The sequence below is a fragment of the Anolis sagrei genome, chromosome 4 (genome assembly GCF_037176765.1).
Source record: "Anolis sagrei isolate rAnoSag1 chromosome 4, rAnoSag1.mat, whole genome shotgun sequence".
Taxonomy (NCBI): domain Eukaryota; kingdom Metazoa; phylum Chordata; class Lepidosauria; order Squamata; family Dactyloidae; genus Anolis; species Anolis sagrei.
The window spans coordinates 48,640,272-48,667,062 of record NC_090024.1 but is presented as its reverse complement, the minus strand read 5'-3'; the positions used below and the strand labels follow the sequence as shown (position 1 = coordinate 48,667,062).

The 26,791-nt window shown below is 39.3% G+C and overlaps 1 protein-coding gene across 1 annotated transcript in view; it reads right to left on the bottom strand.

Moving 5' to 3' along the window:
* NSMAF (neutral sphingomyelinase activation associated factor) overlaps nucleotides 1-24,641 on the bottom strand; it is a 38,363-nt gene extending 13,722 nt beyond the window's left edge. Inside the window, exons 1-17 of the mRNA XM_060775362.2 lie at nucleotides 24,362-24,641; nucleotides 14,636-14,725; nucleotides 14,462-14,540; nucleotides 14,152-14,219; nucleotides 13,065-13,101; nucleotides 11,864-11,914; nucleotides 10,920-10,991; nucleotides 8,935-8,982; nucleotides 8,782-8,834; nucleotides 8,395-8,524; nucleotides 7,386-7,457; nucleotides 6,372-6,480; nucleotides 4,470-4,646; nucleotides 3,668-3,747; nucleotides 2,020-2,110; nucleotides 1,869-1,932; nucleotides 1,709-1,760 (exon numbers count right to left, since the gene is read on the bottom strand). Of these exons, the coding sequence (XP_060631345.2) occupies nucleotides 1,709-1,760; nucleotides 1,869-1,932; nucleotides 2,020-2,110; nucleotides 3,668-3,747; nucleotides 4,470-4,646; nucleotides 6,372-6,480; nucleotides 7,386-7,457; nucleotides 8,395-8,524; nucleotides 8,782-8,834; nucleotides 8,935-8,982; nucleotides 10,920-10,991; nucleotides 11,864-11,914; nucleotides 13,065-13,101; nucleotides 14,152-14,219; nucleotides 14,462-14,540; nucleotides 14,636-14,725; nucleotides 24,362-24,414 (1,326 nt within the window). The 5' untranslated portion in view covers nucleotides 24,415-24,641. The remainder of the gene's footprint in view (nucleotides 1-1,708; nucleotides 1,761-1,868; nucleotides 1,933-2,019; nucleotides 2,111-3,667; nucleotides 3,748-4,469; nucleotides 4,647-6,371; nucleotides 6,481-7,385; nucleotides 7,458-8,394; nucleotides 8,525-8,781; nucleotides 8,835-8,934; nucleotides 8,983-10,919; nucleotides 10,992-11,863; nucleotides 11,915-13,064; nucleotides 13,102-14,151; nucleotides 14,220-14,461; nucleotides 14,541-14,635; nucleotides 14,726-24,361) is intronic.
* Nucleotides 24,642-26,791: the final 2,150 nt, after the last annotated feature.

Below are 26,791 nucleotides of genomic sequence, written 5' to 3'. Positions count from 1 at the left end.
TATAAACGCCTCCAAGGTCATGTGGCCGGCCTGACTGTATAGAGTGTCGTTGCCTTCCTGCTGTAGCGGTACTTATTGATCTGCTCACATTTGCATGTTTTCAAACTGCTAGGTTGGCAGAATCTGGGGCTAACAGTGGGAGCTCAACCCACTCTCTGGATTTGAACTGCTGATCTTTTGGTCAGCAAGTTCAGCAGCTCATCCATTTAACCCACTGTGCAACCGGAGGCCCCATACCAAACTAAAAATATTAGCATTCCACAAGTGATATCAAAGTGCCATAATTTTGTAGTGTGGATACACCCAGTGAGAGTTAGTGTCTATGCCATCCTCCCCTCAGAAAAATAAAAAGTGAATTTCCTCATTTGTAAGCTTCTAGGAAATGCAATTCACCATTTAAATGGCTGACAGTGCCCCTGCTCTAATTAACTTCCCAATATATCTTTTCCCCCCAAAGTACAAAAAGACTTTAAGCCACTTCCATAGGTGCCATTTTCAACAGTGTGTGCAACATCAAGACTATTGGCCCCTGGGGGAGCAGAAATGGCCCAGCTCTTTGGTAGACTGAAGCATAAAAGATGCACACACTCACATCACCAAGCACTTTTTCCCTGGATCTACATCAACAGCATGGTTGACAGGACCAGCCTACTGACATATCCTTTCCCTCTACTTTGCAACTTGCTCAGCATGGTGTGGTTGTATTTCATTTTCTGGCAAGGAACTCTATATTATGGATTCAATATCACTACAGTAGAGTCTTACTAATATAACATAAATGGGCTGGCAGAAGGTTGGATAAGCAAAAATGTTGGATAATAAGGAGGGATTAAGGAAAAGCCTATTAAACGTCAAATTATGTTATGATTTTACAAATTAAGTACCAAAACATCATGTTTTACAACAAATTGACAGAAAAAGCAGTTCAATACACAGTAACATTATGTAGTAATTACTGTATTTATGAATTTAGTACCAAAACAGACAAAGGTTCTTTCTTTCTCCCACCCTGGACATTATTCTGGGTGGGAGGCAGACTGCGTTGGGTAATACAGAACGTTAGATGAGCGAAGGTTGGATAAGTGAGACTCTACTATATATGTGAAAAAAGAAAATTCAACCTACAGTTCAGATCTTAGTACTGTGTGTCACACCTGCCTTTTCTGGTAATTGGAGAGTATCTCTGGAGCACATATTGCCTGACATAAGCAAACTTCTAAGCTACATTCTGAAGTTTTGACAGTGCGTTCTGGAATCCATTTTAAGTGGCACATAAGACAACAATAGCTCAGAAATCTTATCTGACATCACAAGATGCAGAATACAGTATACACTATAGTTCTAAGTACAATGTCAAAAAACCAAAACAAAATCCTTTCCAGATCAGGAAGTCATGGCATCTGATCTGGATCATATATAGCTGCCTTCCACTGTATCAGACTATTTGCCTATTCAGTTCAGTTCTTCCTGAATGATTTGACCTTTCTAACTGGAGATGGCAGGGATCCAACCTGGGCCTTTCTGCAAATGTACACATTTTCCCTAACAATTAGCTATACTCAAGTGCTGGAATGGGTGGGGACAAATCTACTTGTAGATTCTGTACCAAAATGCAATTATGTAGGAAAAAATATTCAGAAAAGACGAAGGAAACATAAAAGGAGGAAGCAAGAGTTAGTGCAGACTAAAGTGCAAGCAAACAGTTCACCTCTTTGAAATCTGTTGCTCCATCTAAACAGTTCTTCCAAGTTTCTGCAATGCTGTGAAAGAAAAGAGAACAGAATGTGTAAACACGTTTAATCTTAAAACAATATTTGGCATTACTCCATGTACCAAAGACTGGACTAATAGCAAGATCTGAAACAAACCTGTTGAACATTCGGTCAGGATGGTCAAACTTTCCATTTTGCAAACAAAGCATGTATTCTGGTGCTGTAAAGGCAAAAGAGGTCAAATATCAAACTAAGTTAATCACTCTTGATCACTACACACTTAGGAGAAACTTTATAGGTGTCTTACCAACTCGGACAAGATAAAACAGGACATAACCTGGTGAAGAGTAGTGGCTACCAAACATAAACTTTGGTTCTGGCATTTCCCGATAGCGTACCTGTCAATGAGACAGAGAAAAACTGCTCAACCCTAAATATTCCTCAGTGCCTACCAAGCATACATTAAAAACAGAGCCAGTATTTTATTTCAACGTATTCTAACCCATCATTTATTCCATCAGTTCAGTGGAAAAACTACACACAACTACTTTGGATCACAGAATGGTGCGTTTCCAAGACAGGCAATATATAGCTGCATTGGAGCACATGAATATAATATCCTGGTTAGGAACTATTCATTCTAATTCAATAAATCAGGATTGTTTTGTAGTTTGATACTAAACACATTTCAGGAGGAACACTTATGAATTTCACTACAATCCAAACATAAACAATATGCTAAAGAGCAGTAGTTCCCATCCCCACTGGACATGATGGCTGGAGTTGATGAAGCTGTAGGTTAAAACTAAAGGTTCAAGAGTTCCATATGAGTGACCTAGAGAACAACCAACAACCAGGCTTTAGCACAGCCGGACTGGGTTTTAGAACAACAGGCTGACCGCCAGCTGTAATAAATCTTGCCAACCGAAAGGTTGACAGTTCAATGCCCAGGTCAGGGTGAGCTCCTGGCCTTTAGTCCAGCTTCTGCCTACCTAGCAGTTTCAAAAACAGCAATGTGAGTAGAAAAATAGGTACTACTTAAAGCGGAGAGGTATTTAAAGACACCTATAAGGAAATGCCATAAAAATGCTGGCAATTCGATCAAGGAGGAGGTTTGCAAGCAAAGATCTTCGGCAGGGAAAGTGCAGCGACAGCACCCCCAGTGGTCAGAACCGAGCTCTGCCTCCAAGATGCTGAAAATGGGAAAGCCTATATATACCTCTATCTATGTACAGTTGTCTGTGTATAACAGCATTAAATGTTTGCCGTATATGTGTTCTGTGATCCGCTCTTAGTCCCCTTCGGGGAGAGAAGGGTGGAATATAAATACTACAAATAATAAATAAATAAATAAATAAATAAAAACTTCCATTACATTATTATCCTGGGGAAGGGGGTCTGATACTGTCACATACCATTTGACTAAATTCCCTCCACCCATTTTGCCTATAAGTAGCCTTCCATCTTCACCCACCTGCACTGTAAAGGTCTCAGAATAAAAACCTGCAATATATACAGTGTTTAAAAAACTCAAGATCTTATTGATCATTTTTGCCATATTGTACCAGCATTTCAGTAAACGTGAGGTAGAAGGAATATACATACAGGTGCGATCAATACATCTAAATACCACTGGTGTTATCACCAATGGGTTAGAACAGTAATGAGTCTAACAATGCTTATTAAGACAAGCACACACTCTTGTTAATGGATCTGAGGGAAGGTTAATGCTATTCCAGATTTTGCAGTTTGATGAGATTAAGCATGCAATGTCTTAACGTGTACAATAACAGACTAATGATTCTATAGGCTAAAATTAATTTTATTAGAGAACGCAATGAAAATATTCTAGACATAATTAAGTTTTAATTCAAATGTTACATTATACAACTGGCTATATTTCTAAGTGAAACATACAGTACTTGTGTTTCAAATTAGTTTTATTTTCGTCTTACCAATAATCTATCCAACCTCTCTTTATTTAGCGCACCTACTGGTTTACTGAGGTCACGAAATGTTTCAGGTTTTGTCAAATCTGCCAAAGAAAAAGAAATGGGAATTAGTGTGTGCTTCCATTAGAGTAATACTACCCATTGCTTATTATTGTTTATACTGATTTATTTTTCTTTCCATTTTAACGTGGACAAATTCAGAAATGCAAATTTTATCAGTTGCCATACTTCTCACTGACTCTTAAATCTTTCAATCATAACCATAACCTCAGGCTGGAAGTGATCAGAACCGAATCAAGAGCATTCATGTGTTTTGGCTACAAAGTGGTCATACATGTATCTGTTTATTTTTAGAACAAAATGCTGCGTGCAAAGCTTTTGGAACCTTGCACCAAAACTTGGTCCTTCAGGTGTTTTGGACCTGGCCAGTGACCAAACTAGCCAAGGCTGCTGGGATGTCCAAACACATACAGAACCAGAATTTGGGATTCACTGATGTAGACCTTATAACCTAGGCATGGGCAAACTTCAGACTTCCAGGTGTTTTGAACTTCAACTTCCACAATTCCTAACAACTGATAGGAATTGTGGGAGTTGAAGTCCAAACTCCTGGAGGGCTGAAGTTTGACCATGCCCGTTAAAACCCATGTTATGCAGTACATATGAACTCGCCACATAGTAATTATTCTGGAATGGGAAGTCCTCTTTTGCAGCATGAGGATGAAAAAGCAAGGCAGCCTAGTATGCACCATTCCCCTCGCTTGACCGTTAGTCCAAGGCTGTATTTTCCTACAAAGACTCTTACCCAGTTCTGAGCTAGAGTAATCTGCTATGATCCATGGAAACACAGGATACTGGGACAGGTCATTGCAGCTCCTATCAGCCAGATTATTGAGATGAAGAAGATACTGGTAGTTTGAAATATGTCCTCGTTGCCATTGTAGCATATAACTCTCTGCAGTATGCTCAGTAACATGATTCTCTAGGAGGAGACAGAAGCATTACAAAAACCTAGAAGAAAACAGCATTTCCTTCTAGGAGCACATCCATTCATTAGCTATTTCATACATAACAGTCTAAAGTGCTACACCATTAATTGTTATACCTTATTTAGTCACACACTGGTTGACAAAAATTAAATTATAAATAACATATATTATTTTGCACCTTGGCTGAGAAGAAACAAACCATGTTATCTCCTAATTACGCTTATTATGATACCTAATAAAAAATTAAGTCAGTTTATACTTCGAAGTGTGGAAGCTATATTCATATGTTAAACAGGAATTGAAAACATGGTCTGACTTAAAGCTCTCATAAGTAGACAAAATAGCACTGCTTAAATAAGCTTTCATTATCCCTCATGTTTATCCCCCTATTCTCTTAAACCCTGGGAGAAAATACCTGGACAACTGTTAAAAAGCTGACTGTAGGAAGGGGTTAATAGAAAAACATTTTGTTCAGTTGGCTGAACAAAATTTGCCTCCAGGTTACAAAGGACTACAGGTTCACTCCTCTCCAGTACAAGCATTCGTGGCATGTTGCCTTGACATTTCTAGCAGGATTAAAGGAGTGACCTCTGAGATTTCCAAAATTATGATTAAAACTACTCAAACACCAATTCAGGAATCAATGGCCTGGGAAGCTGAGCTCGGAATACAAATCCAGTGAAATAAATGGGGTAGTATTTAGAGAACTCTCTCATGTTGTCCACAATAGTAAAGGGAGTGAACAGAGATTTATTATTGATATCTGTGCTCTCTAAGATTACACAAAATTAGGACTGAATTATCAGATAAATGTTGGAGGCTGACTTCTGCATCCAGAAGAACTACCAACAAAAATGGAATTCACAAAACTACTAATTAATATTTTACATTTCAAAATTATTTAACGAATCTGTCAATTTATGACAAAGGAAATGCAAATGTTGAACACATGACACTTGTCTTGCTGTTTGCAGCAAAGATAGAATAGCCAAGCACAGAAAAGGTTTTATCCATCCAGCAACAGACTCTTCAAACTCTTACACCACTAGAAAAACTGACATTAAAACTTCATTTTGTTAGAGAAGGAAGAGTGGGAGATACTTTTAAATTGTTTACACTGTACGTCATCCTGAAATTGCATGAAAAAAAGGTTGGGATAATATATTTTAATAAACAAATACGTTTGAGACCATATGGTACACTTCCATAATGTACATGCAAATTCTGAACATGGCCTACTGTTGAAAAATGGTCTTTTGGAAGCTGTTATGGTGAGCATCTTTGGATATTGTTCTCTTATTTTTATATGCTTTGTTTTTTTTTCATTTTGGATTCATGAAACCCTATATGTATATATGATGTGTGTGTGTACACACATTTACACATGCTTTTGTTTTTCATTTTTGATTCATGACATCCTATATCTATATGCAAGGGAGAAGGCAGAAATACTTTTATTACTCAATATGCAGCATTTTTTAAAAACCTACGTAAGTCTAAATATAACCACACAGCATGAACCTTAAATGAAATAGATAGTAAAGATATCTTTGCTAAGCTCTCAATTCATCATAGTTTTAAAAATATTGTATGAAATCTTGGCAAAGCGAAAATAAATTGTTTACCCACTTATTGTTATGAATGTGATTATTATCAGGACACATTATAATAACCTATTCTTATATCCAAATTTCTACCAAACATGAAGAGATTCAGACCTAAATATGTTGCCACGTAGAAATAGACATTATCTCGGTCCTGAGTGTTGTAAAATTTCAAATAGATGTCCGAACATAGATCATTCTCTGTACAAAATACTTCCAGACCCTTGGAAACAGACAAGAAAATAAAAGCATTTTGTAAACAAGTTGTTTGCAGTTCCTGCTATCCAGGATACAACAAAAGATTTAATCTAATCCCTCTTGTTGTTTTCATATTAGAAAGAATTTGGTAGCACAATTCTACTTATCTGTGAAAACCAGAGCCATGTACTAATCTCAACTAGAATATATCCATGTTGAGTAAGAAAGTAGAGAAGTATATAATTGATTCAGCATGTACAGAAGTTGTGGTAGTGCAATGGGTTAAATCAGCGGTTCCCATCCTTTTTTTGACCAGAGGAACCACATGACCAGGGACCACTTTGACCAGGGACCACTCTCCAACATTAGTACCAAAAGGGTTACAAATCAGTTTTTGGTCAACTTTAGATTCAGTTCGGTTATGTGGGGTGCTAATTCAGAAAGTTGCATTGGATATACCACATCAGCTCTAGTTTCCGATACAAAACATATGCCATGGTCAGCAACAGTGTTAAAGGAGAGGAAATAAAATAAATAAAGAGGAAGGAGGCTCGTGGACCAGATTTTTGTCCTCGCTGCCCACTGGTAGTCCATTGCTCACAGGTTAAGAATCACTTGGTTAAACCCTTGTGCCAGCTGAACTGCTGATCTGAAGGTCAGTGCTTCGAATATGCAAGATAGGGTGAGCTCCCATCTGTCAGCTCCAGCTTCTCATTCGGGGACATGAGAGGAGCCTCCCACAGGATGGAAAAACATTTGGGTTTTCTGAACAGGGAACTTAAGTGTTCAGAGACACTCTCACAGAAGACAAGAATATTATTTCAAACAGGAGAAGGAAGTAATAGCATTTCCTAAGGATATTTCATAGTAAAATTAATATTATGAAAAGAAACAATCAATACCAAGATGTACAAATCAAGTTCACCTTACCAAAGGTGCTAGTCCATGTCTTCTTTTATAGATGCGCCTGACGCTATGCAATGCCACTTGAACCACGGGCTTCTGCATAACAAGGAGAAAGAAGACACAATACAAATGGGTTTGGTTCCAGGACTCCATGCCCCATATTATTAAATAGCTATAGGACAAACACAAACACACTCAAGTATGTGAATTCATGTTGTTCGCCATTCAATAATAGGGGGAGTAGCGATGTCAGATGAAATTGCAGAGCTGGAGAGCCCAATTGTGCATACAACTTTTCTCTATGGTTCTACGACCAGTGCACTTATTTTTTAAGCTAGAGTTGTACTTCTGTTGAGATTTCAAATCAAATCACATTAGTTCTATAGCAGCATCAGTTAGGTACCTTCTACACTGCCATATAAAATCCAGATCATATGCTTTGAACTGGATTATCTGATAGTGTACACTCATATAATCCAGTTCAAAGCAGACAATGCGGATTATTTGCTTTGAAAATCTGGATTATATGGCAGTGTAGAAGGGGCCTTAGTTTAAGAATTTAAGGTATACCCTCACTACTTCATGGTTTGCTTTTTGCAGACTCGCTGTTTTGTGGGTGTTTGACTTCCAGTTTATGAATGGTTGCCATTGCCCAGAGCGGCATTCTAGTCCCACCTCCTGGCAATTATGGAGTGTGGAAGGGGGTTTCACCCTCCCCCTTGGGAGAGAGGCAGACAATCAAGAGAGATTGCAAAGCAAAGCAGAGATAACTAGCAAAAGAAAAAAGGTGCACAGTGCCTTTAAATCTCCCCTCGCTTCTGCCTCACTCTTGGAACTCGATATACATATATAGCACCCCTACTTTGCGGATTTTCACTTTTTGTGGGTGGTCCTGGAGTGTAACACCCTTCTTATAGAATTCAGAGAGAAAAACAATATGACAAGCATGGACACATTAGGTAGCAATTTTCCCATGGTTGAAAGACCAACAGAGAGAGAAAATCAGTAGAATATGTAAGTAGAAATTACTTACTGGGTAGCCATTAAGAGGCTGGAAATACAAGTTTGTGTCAGTGATGCATACATGTCCTGGATTAGTCACCAGCGGTGTAACCATTTCAGCTTTACACTCCATGTGCAGTTTTTCAGAAACACTTTGAAATCTACAGAAGTAAAAACGTACAGATGGTAAGATGCTCAATTTCTACATAAACATAGCTTTCCATCTCACATGGAACACATCACATAGATTTCTTTCTCATCTCAGAAGTTGGAGAAAGAATCAAACCTTGCATTTCTATTACCAACAATAGCTTTTTACATTAGTCGTTACAATTTGCAAAATCGTCATCTTTATAAGCACATCCATAATCCATACATAAGAAATAGAATGAGAAGAAAAGGACTTAAGGAAAGATACCTGTTCTTATCAAATGGTGTCCTAGCCAAACGTGATTGCAGGATAGCCGTTATCTAATTTAAAAAGGAGAAAGTGCACCACTTAAGAGCTTTAGGATTTGACCACCACTAGAAACTGGTTCCCATCATTACTGCACCCAAAATATATACATACCATAGCAGCCTGATCTCCCAGCTTATCCAAGCAAGATGCTCTGTATAGCTGTCAAAAAGTCAAGTTTTGATTTAGATATTCCCTTAGATCAGGGGCAGGCAAAGTACAGCCCTAAGTTCCCCCCATGCCAGCCTCTTTTTGTAAAACTTGACTGAACAGAATAGTTATTTTATTTCTGAAATGGCTGTGGTGGTAATTTAAGGCTGCCCATTCATCATAGCAATTTCCAAACATTCATTACTTGCAGAATGCGTATTATTTAGGTAACAAGTTCAAAATCAATGTGCTACACAAAAAAGAGGACTTGTTTCAACCTTCCCGACTCTGACAACATACAAAGGTATTAACATCTAAATTCTGCTATTTTCAGACAGCACATCCATTAGTGAATTTATGCTATAAATATGATACCCCAAAATATATGTAGAATATCAAGTGGTAGAAATCTAAGTTTAGTACTTAACAATATTGTGTTATTTTTAGCAGAGATGAACTAAGCATTAGTCATGTGCATTCGAGCCAAAAGGCATACAGTTTTCGGGTCCATTTCCATCTGATCCCTCATTTCATTTATCAGAAAGTTATCCGAAAGAGGAGGGGTGTTTTCTGTTTCATTCAGCAGAGATTCGGCTCATTGGCTACAACGGAAAACTTTAAAGGCTCAATCCTCAGATATTTAAAGGCCTATATGCATGAAACATACCTCAGTTGTAGACCCCATTTACAACTGCAGGCCTGCCAAGTTTCAAAACAATTCACACATCTACTGAATTTTGTAATTATTTTAAGTTTTAACCATAACATTTTTAAAAATAAGATAAACCACAAGAGAAGGTTCTGGGAATTGTAGTCACTGGTTGTGTCCATTCTCAGTCAATCAGAGCATGGATACCACCAGGCTTTTTATTGGCTGAGAGACACACACAGGGAAAAACTTCAACTCCCATCATGCTCCAAGAGGAACTTTCAATGGCTACCCTATGCTAGTGCCAATGGGAAAACGAGTTCTAAGGGCCCTCTCTGGAGGAGGAGGGAACTTTAAAAAAAAATGGAGAAGACTTCTTCTGCGACGGAGAAAAAAAGACTCCACGGATCCTCCTGCCTCGGGTATTTTGTGGACTTAACTCTTTCTGAAAATACCGTCTCTCTGAATTTTTCACTAGTCTTTTCATCCCTCTTTTCCCCTTTCTATTTTCAAAAATTACATGAAAATGGTCATGCAAAAACTACAAATCTTTTCATTAACTAAGCATTTAATTATAAAATAAGAAATATACTAACTGCTCCTTAATAAGATAATCAAACTGTTGCCTTGAACCCTGAGCTAGGAAGAAAGCTATTTTTTTTTCTTTGCACTAATAAGCTAGGAACGATTTTTTTTTTGGTCTCAAATGGCAATGGCTATGATTCACCATTTTTCAAGGTAACAGGAACAGATGGATTGCCTATTCATCATTAGCAGATGATGTGCACTGATTCAGTCTGAAGAAAAAGTAGGAGGAGGAGAAAGGATCAATGGGAGAATGACTTGCGTATCTATCAGGAAAGAGAATTCTTTTTATTATATTTTGTCTTTTCCCCAGTATTCAAGATGTAAAACATGGATTGGTCATTTCATGGTACCAAAGTGGTTCCACGTATTTTCTAAAGGTGTTAACAGTAACAGTAATTTAACTTGTTCTTGATGAATAACAGAACAAATTGTCTTTCGGGACTTGAAGTATCAGCAATCTTAAGTATCTCTTTTCTTTTAAAAGAAGAAAGAAGGACCTGCTTCAATTTCAGCCAATCCATTCTGGTATCTCCAGAGATCTGTGTTCAATGTCTGACGAGAACACTTTTCACACAGGCCATTTATGTAAGAATGTTGGTGTTTATTTTAGAAAACATATTTGCATTACAAATAACTCCATCCATTTGCTTGAAGAGGACTGTCATATATGCCAAAACCATGTACTACTTGCCCTTTGCAATACTAATATTACCTGGTGAAGTGTATGTACAACATCTTCAACCTTTCCAGGAATATCCAGTTGAAATATATATTCTGCTTTACCCTATTAAAAAAAAAAGGGGTGGGGGAGAAACCAATTTTTTATAAAGACTAAAATCTCACAGTCACAATTGCTCACCTGATTCCAAATACAAACAAAACTTTAAATAGGGAAATACTATAGCAGGGTCCTCAAACTTTTTAAACAGAGGGCCAGGTCACAGTCCCTCAAACTGTTGGGAGGGCCGGATTATAATTTGAAAAGAACATGACTGAATTCCTATGCACATTGTATATATCTTATTTTTAGTGTAAAAAGAAACACTAGACTGATAATAGAATAATTAAAATGAAGAACAAGTTTAACAAATATACACTTATTAGTAGTTCAATGGGAAGTGTGGGCCTGATATACACGCATCCATCTTTTTGCTGCTAATATAGCTTAACTGTTGAACATATTATTGCCATCTTGATATTAGAGCAACATTTGGTATTATAAAGCAAAGGGTGTCAATGGCCACATTGTCCTTTTCATTTCAGGCACTAATGTTCAAATGAGAAAAATTACAATGCCTAGTAACAAGAAATATGAACAATTACTATATCTCACTACAGGAAAAGCAGACTAGCCAATCACTTGTTTACTGACTCCGCACAGTTCATACATTGCATGAATTTGCTGTTTCCAGTTTCTCCCTTTGGTCTGATACCATGACTACAGAAAATAAACAAATGGATACTATGCAAGCACCATTTATCTATTGTCCCAGAAGAAATTGTTTGGGCCACAAAATGAGTTTAAATGCCGTCACAGCTATTTCCATTCAGTGTCAAAGAAAGCATATTTGCAGTTTTCCAAATAATGTTCTTTTAGGAAGCAACCAGCAAATTAGATTAAAGAAAACATTGATAGGGAATAACACAGGTACTCACTCTTTTAGTTTTAAAAGGTGCAATGATGTTTTGTTCTTTTGTGAGAAAAGCCTGAAGGAAAAGATAACATTTCATGTATAAATTGCAGGTTTTGATTTTGTTGATCTATCCATCAGTTCCCACAGGAGGTAGTTTAAGCTACTCCTTATTCTTTCTTTCTTTGCCCTTCCTTTCCCTGCAACACCCTCACTATCTTACTTTATACTCTTGCTTTAGTTTTTGATTCTGTTTTATTCTTTCTTCTTTTTGAAATCTTACCATTCCCATTATTTTTCTCCTATTTTACTGTGTGAAATGCATTTCTCATTTCTTTAGAAAGAGATTTCTAAAAACTGCCTAGTTCATATGTATAACATTTATAGAGAATGTGCATTTAAAAGGAGCTTTTAAAACCATATTGCTACTGTATACTCACTGAACATATGAACTCACTGAACCAAGAGTCTTTACTTGTTAACAGACCATTTTGACATTTCTGATATATGGGTTACTTGTATTCATTTTTACAAGCTCTTTGCTAATTTAAAAAATGTGGTGAATGTAACCATTTTACCATTCCTTTTGCAATTTTACTTCTAGAATGAGCGCAGGTGATTAGCACATGAACTGAAATCAAAATAACAAACCACAACAGAAAAGATATGGAGCATTCTTATTCTATTTTTCTTTAGAATAAGAATGCTCCATATCTGCATGTAAGTTATTCACAACTTTTTTGACCAGGGACCACTCTGACCAGAGACCACTCTACAACATTAGCACCAAAAGGGTTGTGAAACAGTTTTTGGTCAACTTTAGATTTGGTTTGGTTATTTGGGGTGCTGATTCAGAAAACTGCATTAGATAGGCCACATCAGCTTTTGTTTCTGATACAGAACATATGTCATCCAGTAGACACCATCTGCTTGCCCACATAAAACCATATTTAATGATCTAGAGCTGATGTGGTAGTAATAATCTTTTGTGGGTAGACAGCCTCTCTCCTAACAACATCCCCGTTGCCTCAGCACTGTAAGAGGGTTTTTTTAATTAGATTTTTTTTGTAAGAGGGTTTTGCAAGACCAGTTGCTCTTGTTGCTGCATGGTTTTGAGGCAACGGCATAGTAATGAGGATTTCTTAGTAAATGAGTTTATGATCACAGATTTAGTAAAAGGGGGAAAATCTTTTCAAAGGTAAGATTTAGGAATGCATATCAATTACCTGATTGGTTAAAATAGAAATATTCCCAAGGTTGCCCCTAAAACACAAATTGAAAAACCAAGCATTACCCTGACGAATAATAAAAACATATATTCTTCTATGCCTACAAGAACTGCAGGTCCAAGACCATGAATTCTATATACCTTAAACTGTCATGCACCCTAAGGATGTCCCAGAAGCAGAGGAATGGCTATCCCTCCACCCCAGCCAGCACATCTGCCATTCTCTTTGCCTTGTGTTTTGTATCTTATTTTGATAAGAAACTTGAGGGCAGGGAACTATCAAATTAACAATGTGTAAGTCACTCTGAGAATCTTTGCGACAGACAAGGTGGGTGAGAACATAAAGGAGTAAATAATATTTAGTTTTTAAATGCCTTTGTTAATTTTACTTGGATATAAATGTGTGTATGCATTTGAAGACTACACTACTGCTTTCGATCGCTAGGATCTCTTCACACATACCTTTTTCAGGCGGCAAAAACCAGATTTTTCTTGTTCAGCCACAGAGCCCAATAGCTCCCATCACACCCCAGGTAACTACTTCCTAACCAGGACATACTTGTGAATATGGTTTAAAGTCAGGGAGATAGTTCCAAGATACATATGGTGCATCTGCATTGTAGAATTAATGCATTTTTCATCACTTTAATTGCAATGGCTCAATGCTTTGGAACCATGGAGTTATAGTTTCACAAGGTCTTTAGCCTTCTCTGCCAAAGAATGCTGGTGCCCTCATCAAACCACAACTCCCAGGACTCAATAACATGGAGTTATTGCAGTTAAAGCTGTATCAAAGTGCACTAATTCTATAGTACAGATGCGCTCATAGACCTGTAATGGCTAGCCTTCTAATATCAGCAATTATGTGCACATCCCTTCTCAGAGAGCCTGTAAGTGTACTTCAAGGCAGAAAGAGGCTCTTGGATCCCGCTAGCAGTGGCCTTACTGAAATAGGGCAAGCACAATGGGCTGAATTAGAAAACCATGTAACTCAGTCACAGCAAATCTAGGAGCAATTCCAAAGTATGAGAAATTTGGTGATTTTGCAAATTTAAAGACAAAGATAAGGTTCTCAATATACATACTCTGCAAAGGGATTGTTTCTTTCATCTTCATCTGGTCCTTCTATTTTAATGCAGTCTCTCAGGGGGATCTATATGAATTTATGGAAAAATAAAATACATTAATTTAGTTAGTTCTGAAAGTCAAATGGACTGCATGTCTTTAGCATCAGTTGCCAACCTGCTTATTTATTTAGTTATTTATTTACATCACTTGTTTACTACCTTTCTCACCCCAGCAGGGGACTCAAAGCTGTTTCCAACATAATTATAGCAAAATTTAATGTTTCACATACAGAAACCTAAAATAATGATAATAACATACAATTATTACCTTAATAATGGGGTGGTTTATCTCATCGGGTTCAAATATTACTGACTTTGAGCAGACTTTTAATGAGCCTCTGATTTGCCTATGAATTCAGAAGACATTTAAAGGTTACTACAGAACTGGAAACTGATATGACATAACAGTAGATCTAGTGTTTTCATGGAAATAGTGTCACACCTTTTCTCTCTTTCATTCTTGTTAAAAATGTAATTAGCTGTATGCTGTTCGAAGTAGTATTCTTCCAGATTAAGAAGTAGCAGAGAAAACCTAAAATAATAAAAAGATGAAATTTAATCTGAGAGATGAATGAGCAATTGCATTTATTCACTTGAGGATTGAGGCAGATGGCTGGTAGCAAACCATTTCAGTTTCCTGATATGTCAGAGATCATCAGTCTCTTCTAAACCTTGTGTTTCATACACAACACAAATACTGGATGAGTGAGATATGTATCTATACTAAAAAGATACCGTATTCCAAAATCTGAAAAATGGGGCACTTATGGACCCAGGCATTTCACATAAGGGATACTCACTTTGTATCTATTTGACTTCTATCCCATCTTTCTCCCCAAATGACTTAGAAGTTTTGAAAATGTGAACTCAATTTTAAACATTTCATGTTGGTGATACACTTTTTAGACAGGTATCATTTTGCGACACAATAATTCAGTTTTACTATCAAACTGCTGAGTAAACCAACGCCTTATAAGTGATGCTAACACATATGTAAATTGCGATAACAAAATGTATGAGGACACAACATAGCTCATAAAAATATTTTGTTTACATTTTCAAATATATATGATGTGTAAGATAATACATTCCTAAGAACTTTGTCATTTCCCATGATGTTTGTGCAAGACACCTACACAATGGAGACTCACACTACCCTGTCACAACACACAGTTTGAAAAGCTCTATATTAACTTAGAGAGTTTAAAATAAGAATTCAACAGGAAATCCTGAATGCTGCCTATCTCTCAAAAGGAGAGCTAATGCATAAGCAGTTCGACTTCCTGAATGTGAAACCAGACATTCTGCAATGCAGGAACCAATGAAGATTTAGTTGCACGATATTAGCTAATTTCACTCGACATGAGCTCAGGAATTAGTAACAGAAACCACAAAGCAAACAATCCTTTCAACAAAAGTGTCAGCTTTACAACACTGTCAGCTTTAGTCCCAAATGAAATGTCTTCTTTCTTAATTGTAGCACTATGAAAAACTAAGTAGCATGCTTAAAGGAAAAACATTAATAATAAATAAGCATTACTAGTAGATGCCTCCACAAAACTTGTATCAAGGAGTTTTTCATGACATATATCTCCACAAGAAAGGAAAAGTCAAAATTCAAACTCCTCCAGTATAAAAAAAAACAAAAGGAAAAGTTAATATAGCACTTCATATTTGTATCACTGAATTACTATATGTCTTAGTTTAGTAATTTAAGCATTCAACATGATCTCTGGGAGACCAGAATTTGGGCAGGTCACACTTGCTCAGCCTCAGAGGTAGGCAATGGCAATTTTTCTCTGAACAAATCGTGCCAAACAAGCCCTGTGGAAGGATTGCTATATGCGTATATATGTTTGTACGTATGTATATGAAGGACACATGAATTTCATAGACCAATCACCATGTTGCCCTCCTCTGAAATACAATGCACTTGACATAAGAAGAATTGAGTCACTGAATCTGAAACCACGTAGTTTGTTTTTTTGGACCTCTGAAAGGCAACCTACATGGTTTCAGAATCAATGATTCGAATGACATTAAAACACCTTTAAAATCATAGATCACAAAGCAAAATCCTGAATTTTTCCAAAATGGTTTTGATGGCTGGGTTAAATGCTACTGCAAATGTGTACAAATTGCTGGTAACTATGTTGAATGGTAGTTTTGTGTACAGGACAGTTTAGGCTATCATCTGTAGCAACTTTGTTGTTATATGTTAATTCATAGCGTTTTTATGACACAGGAGGCAAAATGTTTTGATCCACCCTCGTATATCAGGCATGGGCCAGGCCAGTGGCAGACGGAGAGTGTTTGAGTGAACTAATTCACACAGTGCAAAAAAAAAAAAAAAAGGAAAGGAAAGGAAATAATATTTAAAACAAAGAACAATGTTAACCAACATAAACTTAACAGTATTTCAGTGGAAGACCCTCAGGGACATCCAGTCCAACCCCCTTCTGCTGTGCAGGAAAAGCACAATCAAAGCAACCCCAGCAGATGACCACCCAACCTTTGTAATAAATAATAATAATAATAATACAATAGAAACCCCAGGGGCCAACCCCCTTCTGCCATGCAGGAAAAGCACAAAGCACCCCTTGAGCAGTGGAAAGGAAATAGGGCTTTGGAGGCAAAGAAAAGCATGGAGGGTTTTGTTATAAAGCAAAGGATCCACCACAGCAAATTCATTTTCCAAACGTACTTTCTTACATAGACAGAAACTGCATCACTCATACGTAAGTGAGAGGTACAACTAGGAAAAGGGGAAACCCAAAGTGTTGCAAAAGTACAAATATATCTTCAGAAAGAACACCCACGGGGCTGAGAGACCTTCCAATACACCCAGTGATGATCAAACATGCTCAGTAGACAGGCTGTTGGATTGGTGGCAAGAGCAAAAAGAACATTGTGTGGGAGAGTATACAATGAAATATGTTGAGAAAAGGTATGTTTGGCTATATGGAACTTTGGACAGGAACTCTCCACACCACCAAGTTTTGTGGCAAGTGCCATTTTTATTAGATGTTAAGCATTTGCAGCTAGCAGTGGCAAAACCCGTTTCATCTGATACACAGCTTCTACACTTGGGCTCCCACTCTTTATGGACAAGGAAAATGTTTATCCATTAATAAGCTTCCAAACAAGTATTAACAGTCCTAAGTTAGATGTGTAAAACATGTAAAAAAAAAAAACACCCAATGAAAATATGATTAAAAGTAGGATTTTTCTTGTAATGGTAGTTACAACTCTTTCAGTCACATTCAATCTATATAAATAAAAATGTAATGTTCGCTTGTGGGATTAACATAACTCAAAAACCACTGGAAAATTGATACCAAATTTGGCCCCAATACATATATCAGGCCAACAAGTGACCCTCACTCATAAAAACACTAAAAACACAACAGAAGAGACTTTAAAAGCCAAAAAATATAAAAATACATTACAATGAATGCAAAAACTACACATACACACACACACACACACAAAACACACATACACAGACTGGGCCACAGCGAAACGTGGCAGGCGACGGCTAATATAAAATATATTTGTTGTCAAAGGCTTTCATGGTTGAAATCACTGAGTTGCTTTGGGCTTTCCATGCTGTATGGCCATGTTTCAGAATATCAGGAGATAATGCTTCTGGAACATGGCTAGACAGCCTGGAAAACTCACAGCAACCCATAAAATATATTATCTTTTTCACTGATTTCCTTGGGATTCCTTCTATAGTTAGAAGTGTGGCATAAAATGACAAATACAATTATGTTTTGGAAACCCAACAATGGAAAGCTGGGCTAGGGAGGACTATTATTGGAGAGTTTTAACACTGTAAGACAATGGGGTTCTCTTATGAAGAATGCTGTGAGCATGAACAACATATGACCCTGTATCAGCTTTAGTTGCTCAGTCCATGGCAAAAGATGATGGCAACTGCCATCCAACAATCACCAGAAGGCCATAAACAGTCTATCCCACTCCACAACTTTTGAAATCTTCCTGAAACATCATTATTTAACATAAGCTACAGTCTTGCACAAAACAAAAATAAGGTTAATCCATTTGAACCAGGTGTGAGGATTGTATAGCCCTCCAAATGTTGAAATGCAACTTCCAGCATTCCTAGGGCTTCTTAGAGTTGAAGTCCAGCAACATCTCAATTGACTCAACCCAAACATCATAAATTTAATTATGCCCTGTAAAACAATACTAATAATAGTTATTCCCAGCAAAACCTGTTCAAAGTACCTCCCCTTCCAGACTATAAACTGCCTCAAGACAATCAAGATTACAAGAAACAGAAAGATCTAGGTATAGATAACCTTCAGTCCCAATGCCTTTCATATTCTGAACTCAAAGCTGCAGACAGACTGGTTTGGTTGAAATAATAAGCCAGAGATCTGTGGAAACACTGGGTTTTTTGTTTTTTTTACAAGCAAGGTGCTGCTGTGTACTGTCGCTCCTCTTTGCAGGAAAAGCATGAAAACAACCCTTCTAGTGGTGGCTGGTGGCTTTTTTTTTTGTCTCAGGGTACTCCCTTGCTAAGTTTATGTCTGAACTTGACATAGGCAATCCAATGGAATTGATCTATTTGGGAGACACAGTTCAGGACCTTGTATGGTTCCTTTAATGTTTGGATTTAGTTCTGGAACAATTCAACCCATTGACATGAAGGTCAGTAGGGTCACTGTTCTCTAGTTATTTCTTCTCTGAAGGAAAACAGGGGAGGAAAAACGCAGACTGTGTTTCATCCTGGTTACACAGGCTTGTGAAGAAATCAGTTAAAAATGGAAACAGACCCTGAATTCCTACTCCCTCCTTTATCTGCTCCCAGAAGTCCAGGAATTTTTATATTCATAGAATCATAGAATTATTGAATTGGAAGAGACCTCGTGGGCCATCCAGTCCAAACCCCTGCCAAGAAGCAGAAAAATAGCATTCAAGGCACCCCCAACAGATGGCCATATAGCTTCTGTTTAAAAGCCACCAAAGAAGGAGCCTCCATCACACTCTGGAGCAGAGTTCCCCTGCTGAACAGCTCCCACAGTCAGAAAGTTCTCCCTAATGGTCAGGTGGAATCTCCTTTCCTGTAGTCTGAAGCCATTGTCTCCAAGGCAGCAGAAAACAAGCCTGCCCCCCTCCTCCCTATGACCCTCTCACATATTTATACATGGCCATCATGTCTCTTCTCAGCCTACTGTCCTGAAGGCTAAATATGCCCGACTCTTTAAGCCGCTCCTCATAGGGTTTGTTCTCCAGACCCTTGATCATTTTTGTCGCCTTTCTCTGGACACATTCCAGCTTATCAACATCTCCCTTCAATCGTGGTGCCCAGAACTGGACACTACTCAAAATGTTATACAAAATAAAAATATATTAGCCTTATGAACAACAAGCCATAGTTTTGTTTGGGTCAAGTCATCCTGGACCAAAAACTTGTTCTTTTCACAACTTTCAAGATCCACTATGGGTTCCCATGAATTTCTTAAGACTCTTCAAAATGTTATTTCATTATTCTTATTTCTTTTCTTTTTGGTAGCAGAACACTATGCATACGTACGTACACACAAAAGCATCAGAGTACTATTAAACTAGTGACCATGTCAAGCATTCCAAGCAATTCCCTGCTAATGTTGAAAACCCAAGCTGTTATTTTCTTCCTATTTTCTTCCTCAACAGTTTCCACTGTTTCATCCTCATGTGATCTTCCTTGTAAGGCTAAGCAGCCAATGATGCTCTTACAACAAAAACAGATCTGTCAAATAGTCACATGTGACCAATACCTCACGCCCCCTCCCTAAGCAAAAGCCATATGATTGCAAAGAAATGAAAATAATTTGTCATGCATAAATAATGGAAGAGTACTAGAGTCAGCTTACAAAGAGTAGCTTCAACACTGAGGGGACAACTACAACTTACAACAACATCCGTACCCACAGACTCCGTGAACACTGTATTTTGACTATTCTTAGGCTGGATGCTTAACACAGATTTGCACTAGAGAACCTCGGGTGCATCTACATTGTAGCATTAATGCACTTTGACAGAATTTAACTACAATGGCTTAATGCTATATAATCCTTGAGAGTGAAAGGATTCTATAGCATTACAAGGGCTTTAAACTTCTGTGGCAAAAGTTCCGATATCTCACCAAACTACAGCTCCCTGGATTATACTTTTCTTGCAACCGTGAGGCTGCAATGACTTTGCTTCCTCTCATCTTGCATATTTTAACCTACAGAAGCACTGGCAGTTTTGAGAACGAACACTGAAATCTTCTGTGCTTTTCCCTAGATCTTGAACAAATGGCATCTTAATTGTTTTGTCCATTAATATAAGGAGTTAAGTGGGTGACCCACGTCCAACTTTTTGCAGAACAGTTTGTCTTTCCTTCCCCTATTCATTCCATTGAGTATTGATGCACTTACTGAAGAGGTAATGTTCTGGAGCTAGCACTTTCAAAACTGGGTCTCGGGAGATCGAGGTCCCATTGAGCCATGAAACTCAGTGAAGGCAATGGCCTTGAGTAGGTCACTCTCTTGGGCCAACCCACCGCACAGGACTTTTGTCACAGAAAGAAGGAAAAGCCACATGCCAGAGGAAAGCCAGACTAAAACTGCAGTCAATAAATAAAAGGAAATAAATTGCTTCCTGGTTCGACTTGTGTGATGCACTCATACATACAAAAGCATCAGAGTACTATTACTCTGTGGCTGTACTTGCAAAGTTTTGAAAAGTTAAAGCTAGTGCAAAATGCCATATTCAGAGTGCTACTGAGTATAGAGAATATATGTATCACTACTATTTTATCAATTGCGTTGCTTTCCAACTTACATTTAACTCAAATGTAACCTCTGAATCCTCAAAATAATAACTGCTTTTTGTATCTGTGTTGCATTTTGCCACCTTGAGTTCCAGACCAAGAAAAAGGTGGAACAATGATGAAGATGATAATGATAATAATACAGCTTGGTCTAGGGGTGCATCTACGCAGTAAAATTAATGCACTTTGATATCACTAACTGCCATGGCTCAATGTGATGGAATCCTGGGAGTTGTAGTTTTACAAGGTCTTTCGCCTTCTTTGTCAATGAGGGCTGGTGCCTCACCAAACTACACATCTCAGGATTCCATAGCATTTAGTCATAGCAAAAGTGGTGTCCAATGAATTAATTCTACAATGTAGTGCAGGGATCCTCAAACTTTTCAAACATAATCACAGTCCCTCAAACAGTTGGATGGCCGGGTTATAATTTGAAAAAAAATAATAATGAATGAATTCCTATGCACACTGCACATATCTTATTTGTACTGCAAAAAAAAAAAACAAAAACCAACACAATAATAATTAAAATGAAGAACAATTTCAACAAATATAAACATATTAGTATTTCAATGGGAAGTGTGGGCCTACTTTTGGCAGATGAGATAGGATTAGTGTTGTTGTGTGCTTTCAAGTCATTTCAGACTTAGGTTGACCCTGAGCGAGGGCCAGGTAAATGACCTTGGAGGACCGTATCTGGCCCTCGGGCATTAGTTTGAGGACCCCTGGTATAGTAGATGAACCCTAGGTTGTCTGAAATACTATCTCCACCTATAGAAGTTTGCTTAGAATTTGAGGTCCTCATAGAAGGCCCTATTATGAGTCTCATCATCCTGAGTACAGAATACAAGCCTTCTCTGAATTAACACATTCATTTTTTTTTTTTGGCCAATGTGTGCAGCCTTCCAGGTGTTGCTGGGCTCCAACTCCCATTAAAAAAGTAAAGGTTTCCCCTTGACATTCAGTCTAATCGTGTCCGACTTTGGGGGCTGGTCCTTATCTCCATTTCTAAGCCAAAGAGCCGGTGTTGTCCATAGACACCTCCAAGATCATGTGGCTGGCATGACTGCATGGAGAGCCCTTACCTTCCTATCAAAGTGGTACCTATTGATCTATTCACATTTGCATGTTTTCAAACTGCTAGGTTGGTAGGAGCTGGGGTGAACAGTGGGAGCTCACCCTGCTCCCCGGATTCAAACAACCAATCTTTTGCTCAGCAAGCTCAGCGGTTTAACCCACAGTGCCACTGGGGGCTCCAGTCCAACTCCCATTATCCCTCATAATTTGCTATGCCAGCTGACACTGATGGGAGCAGAAATCCAAAAAGAGATCTATGCCAATGAAAAATGAAGAGAGCTGCATGAGGGACTCTTTAAAAGCTCAGCAGTCGGCACATTTCAGACAAGTATCCCATTTCAAACAAGGGAAGCTTCCACCCTGTAGAATGAATGTTTTTTGGCATCACTTTCACTGCCATGACTCCACGGAATGGAATCATGGGGGTTGTCGCTGGGTGAGGCACGAGTCCTCTTTGGGAAATCCCAGAATTCCATAGCATTAAGACATCAGTTAAAATGGTATCAAACTACATTAATTCTATGGTGCAGTTGTGCCCAAGTTCTCTCTTTCCCCAGTTTCGAGGAAACTCTGATAAATTAGAGATCAGTCTTTGGGGTTATGGATTTTAAAAAGGCCAAGCTAGCCTCAAGGGTTCTTTGTGGTGGGCTAGTAAACAAATGCTGAGTTCAACTGGTCTGGCTCATGTGTGAGTGTTGTGTGTTTGCCTCACATGTCAATGTGCTGGAGTGGGGTGTGTCTGACACATGTATGCATGCTAGTGTGTTATGTATACAGCTCATATATTATACACATAGGGATAGAGTGGGGTGTTTTATGTGTAGGGAGGTAAAGTGCTTTGTGTGTGTGTATCTGGCCCATGTGTATGTGGTAAGTTGTGTGTGGCTCATATATGTGTATGTTTGGTAGGGTGTTGTGTGTGTATGCCTTGTGTATTTGTGTTTGGTGAGGGTCATGTATGTGTGACTGATAAGTGTGGTGTTGTTGTGCATCTAGCTCATATATATGTCCAGTGAGAAGTTGTGTTGGGGAGTGTTGTGTACCTGGTCCACATGTGTGTGCTGCCTATGTCTTGGTGTGGGATTGTGTGTCTGTCTCATGCATCTGTGTAGTGGGGTGCTGAATGTGTATCCGCCTCATGCTTTGTGTGATGTGGTATATGTCTGAGTAATATGTAGGTATGGGTGTTTGGCAGAGCGTTGTGTGTTCAGCCTGGCTCATATATGTGCATAGTGTTGTGTATGTACAGCTCATATATCTGGTGCTGTGTGTGTGTAATATGGGGGCATGTGTGTTTCACAGGGCATTGTGTGTGTGTGCCTGGCTCATATATATGCACTGTGTTGTGTATGTATGGCTCATATATCTGGTACTGTGTGCATGTAATATGTGGGCATGTGTGTTTGGCAGGGTGTTGTGTGTGTATGTGTACCTGGCTCATATATATGCACTGTGTTGTGTATGTATGGCTCATATATCTGGCACTGTGTGTAATATGTGGGCATGTGTGTTTGGCAGGGCATTGTGTGTGCTGCCTAGCTCATATATGTGCATAGTGTTGTGTATGTGCAGCTCATATATCTGGTGCTGTGTGTGTGTAATATGTGGGCATGTGTGTTTGGCAGGGTGTTGTGTGTGCTGCCTAGCTCATATATGTGCATAGTGTTGTGTATATATGGTTCATATATCTGGTGCTGTGTGTGTGTAATATGTAGGCATGTGTGTTTGGCAGGGCATTGTGTGTGTATGCCTGGCTCATATATGTGCACAGTGTTGTGTATGTACAGCTCATATATCCGGTGCTATGTGTGTGTAATATGTTGCCATGTGTGTTTGGCAGGGTATTGTGTGTGTATGTCTGGCTCATATATGTGCACAGTGTTGTGTATGTACAACTCGTATATCTGGTGTTGTGTATGTATGAATGAATAATACTACTATAATTTATTTATTACCCACCACAACAATAAATAAAAATACAATAAATTAATAAATTACATAAACATAAAAAGCACACACATATAAAAACTTATACCAAACACAGCTACAGAATTGACATATACTGGTAATAGAATGCAAACTGAAAACTCATGTATATACACACAGAGATAGACGCATGTTGTTGTGTGCTGCGTGTATCCAGTGTGGGTGGGTGCCTGCCCCTTTAAGACCGGACTCAGCCGCAGTGCCTTCCCTAAGGGAACCAGCCCCGCTCTCTTGCCAGCCTTGGCGGCGTCTCTCTCTCTCTCCTTGGGCACCGACCTTTCCTTGGAGTAGAGCCGCTGGTCCTGCCGCCTCTTCCGAATGAAGGCCATGGAGCCCAGCTTCCGCACAGCAGCACTCTCCTCCCGGCAGGACAGGAACTGGACGCCGAGCAGGGACCTCCCTCCTTCCTTCCTTCCCTCGCTCTCTTGCTTGCTTGCTCACCGCCAGGGGCTCCCAGCCCGGTCCGCCCACGGCCATTTATACCGTTTCGGTCCCGCTCCCATCCCGGCCGGCTGGGCTTGCTTACTTGATTGCTTGCGCGCGCACGCGAGTCCCCTGCTTCACTCTCCGGCGCGCGCAGGGGGCGGGAACTCGGAGGTGTTTTCTGCCAATCTGCTCGGCGGCGGGCCTTGGCGCTACGTGTGGCCTAGTGGTTTGGGCGTCGGTCTGGGACTTCAGAGTACAGAGTTCGAATCCCTCTTCGGGTGAATTATCTGAGAACCCATCCAGACAGGCCCCTATATCCCAGGATCTGATCATAGAATCATAGAATCAAAGAGTTGGAAGAGACCTCATGGGCCATCCAGTCCAACCCCCTGCCAAGAAAGAAGCAGGAATGTTGCATTCAAATCACCCTTGACAGATGGCCATCCAGCCTCTGTTTAAAAGCTTCCAAAGAAGGAGCCTCCACCACACTCCGGGGCAGAGAGTTCCACTGCTGAACGGCTCTCACAGTCAGCAAGTTCTTCCTCATGTTCAGATGGAAACTCCTCTCTTGTAGTTTGAAGCCATTGTTCCATTGCGTCCTAGTCTCCAGGGAAGCAGAAAACAAGCTTGCTCCCTCCACCCTGTGGCTTCCTCTCACATATTTATACATGGCTATCATATCTCCTCTCAGCCTTCTCTTCTTCAGGCTAAACATGCCCAGCTCCTTAAGCCGCTCCTCATAGGGCTTGTTCTCCAGACCCCATTGATCACCGGCTTTTTGCTTTAAACTGGATTATATGAGTCCCCATTGACAGATAACCTAAAATAATCTGGGACCCTGAGAGTGTGGAATCAATGTTTTATTATATATATATATATATATATATATATTTACTATATTTATATACCACCCCTCTCATTGGCAACAATTTGATGCCTCAACAATTATAACAAGTAAAAACAATCAAGAAATTCTGTTAAAAACAATAGTATGTGATATAAATATATATATATAAACCGTTCAAAGTCTTAAAACATTATTGTAAACGTCTCCATCTCAAATCGTTATTCCATTTCGTTATCAAGTAGTTCCATAATTCCGTTTAGCTATGCCATATTTGGGAAGGCCTGCTCAAAAAAACAGGTTTTCACCTTTTTTTGAAAAGTCAGGAGGGAACGAGCCGATCTTATATCTCTAGGCAGGGCCTTCCACAGTCGGGGAACCTCTGAGAAGGCCCTGTCTCTCGTCCCCGCCAGACGCATCTGTGAAGAAGGCGGGAGCGAGAGCAGGCCCTCCTCAGAAGATCTTAATGTCCTAGATCTTAACATTAGATCAACCCGTCCAGAAGGAATTTAAATGTCATGGCTCAATGCTATGGAATTCTGGGAGTTATAGTTTCGCAAGGACTTTAATTTACTCTGGCAAAAGAGTGTTGGTGTCTCACCACAAACTACATCTGCTCGGCCCCACAGCTATTGTCCTGTGGGGTCCTGCAGGGATCAATACTGTCTCTCATGTTAACATCTACATGAAGCTGTCGAGCGAGATCATCTGGACTTTTGGAGTTTGATGTCATCTGTATGCAGATGATATTCAACTCTATCACTCCTTTTCACCTGCTGCTAAGGAGGCTGTTCACGTCCTGAAAGTGGTGCTTGGCAGCTGTGATGGTCTGGATGAGAGCAAACAAATTGAAATTGAATCCAGACAAGACAGAGGTACTCCTGGTCAGTCACAAGGCCGAACATAGGGTTACAGCCTGTGTTCAACGCGGTTACATTCTCCTGAAGACGCAGGTTCATAGTTTGGGAGTTCTCCTGGACTCATTGCTGAGCCTGGAAACCCAGGGCCCAGCGCTGGCCAGGGGAGCATTCATGCAATTAAAACTTGTGCTCCAGCTGCGTCAGTACCTTGGGAAGCAAGACTTGGCCATGGTAGTCCATGCTCAGGTACCATCCCGTATAGACCGCTGCAATGCATTCTATGTGGGGATGCTTTTGAAGACTGTTCAGATACTTCCAATGGTCCAATGGGCGGCAGCCAGATTACTCACCAGAGTGGTGTTCAAGGAGCATACAACTCCCTTGTTACGCCAGCTCCACTGGCTGCCGGTTTGCTACCGAACACAATTCAAAGTGCTGGCTTTAGCCTATAAAGTCTTAAACAGTTCTGGCCCAGTTTAACTACCCAAACGTATCTCTTCCTATGAAACATCTAGGAGTTTAAGATCATCTAGCGAGTTCCCGCTCCTGGTCCTGCTTTCACAGGCGCTACTGGCG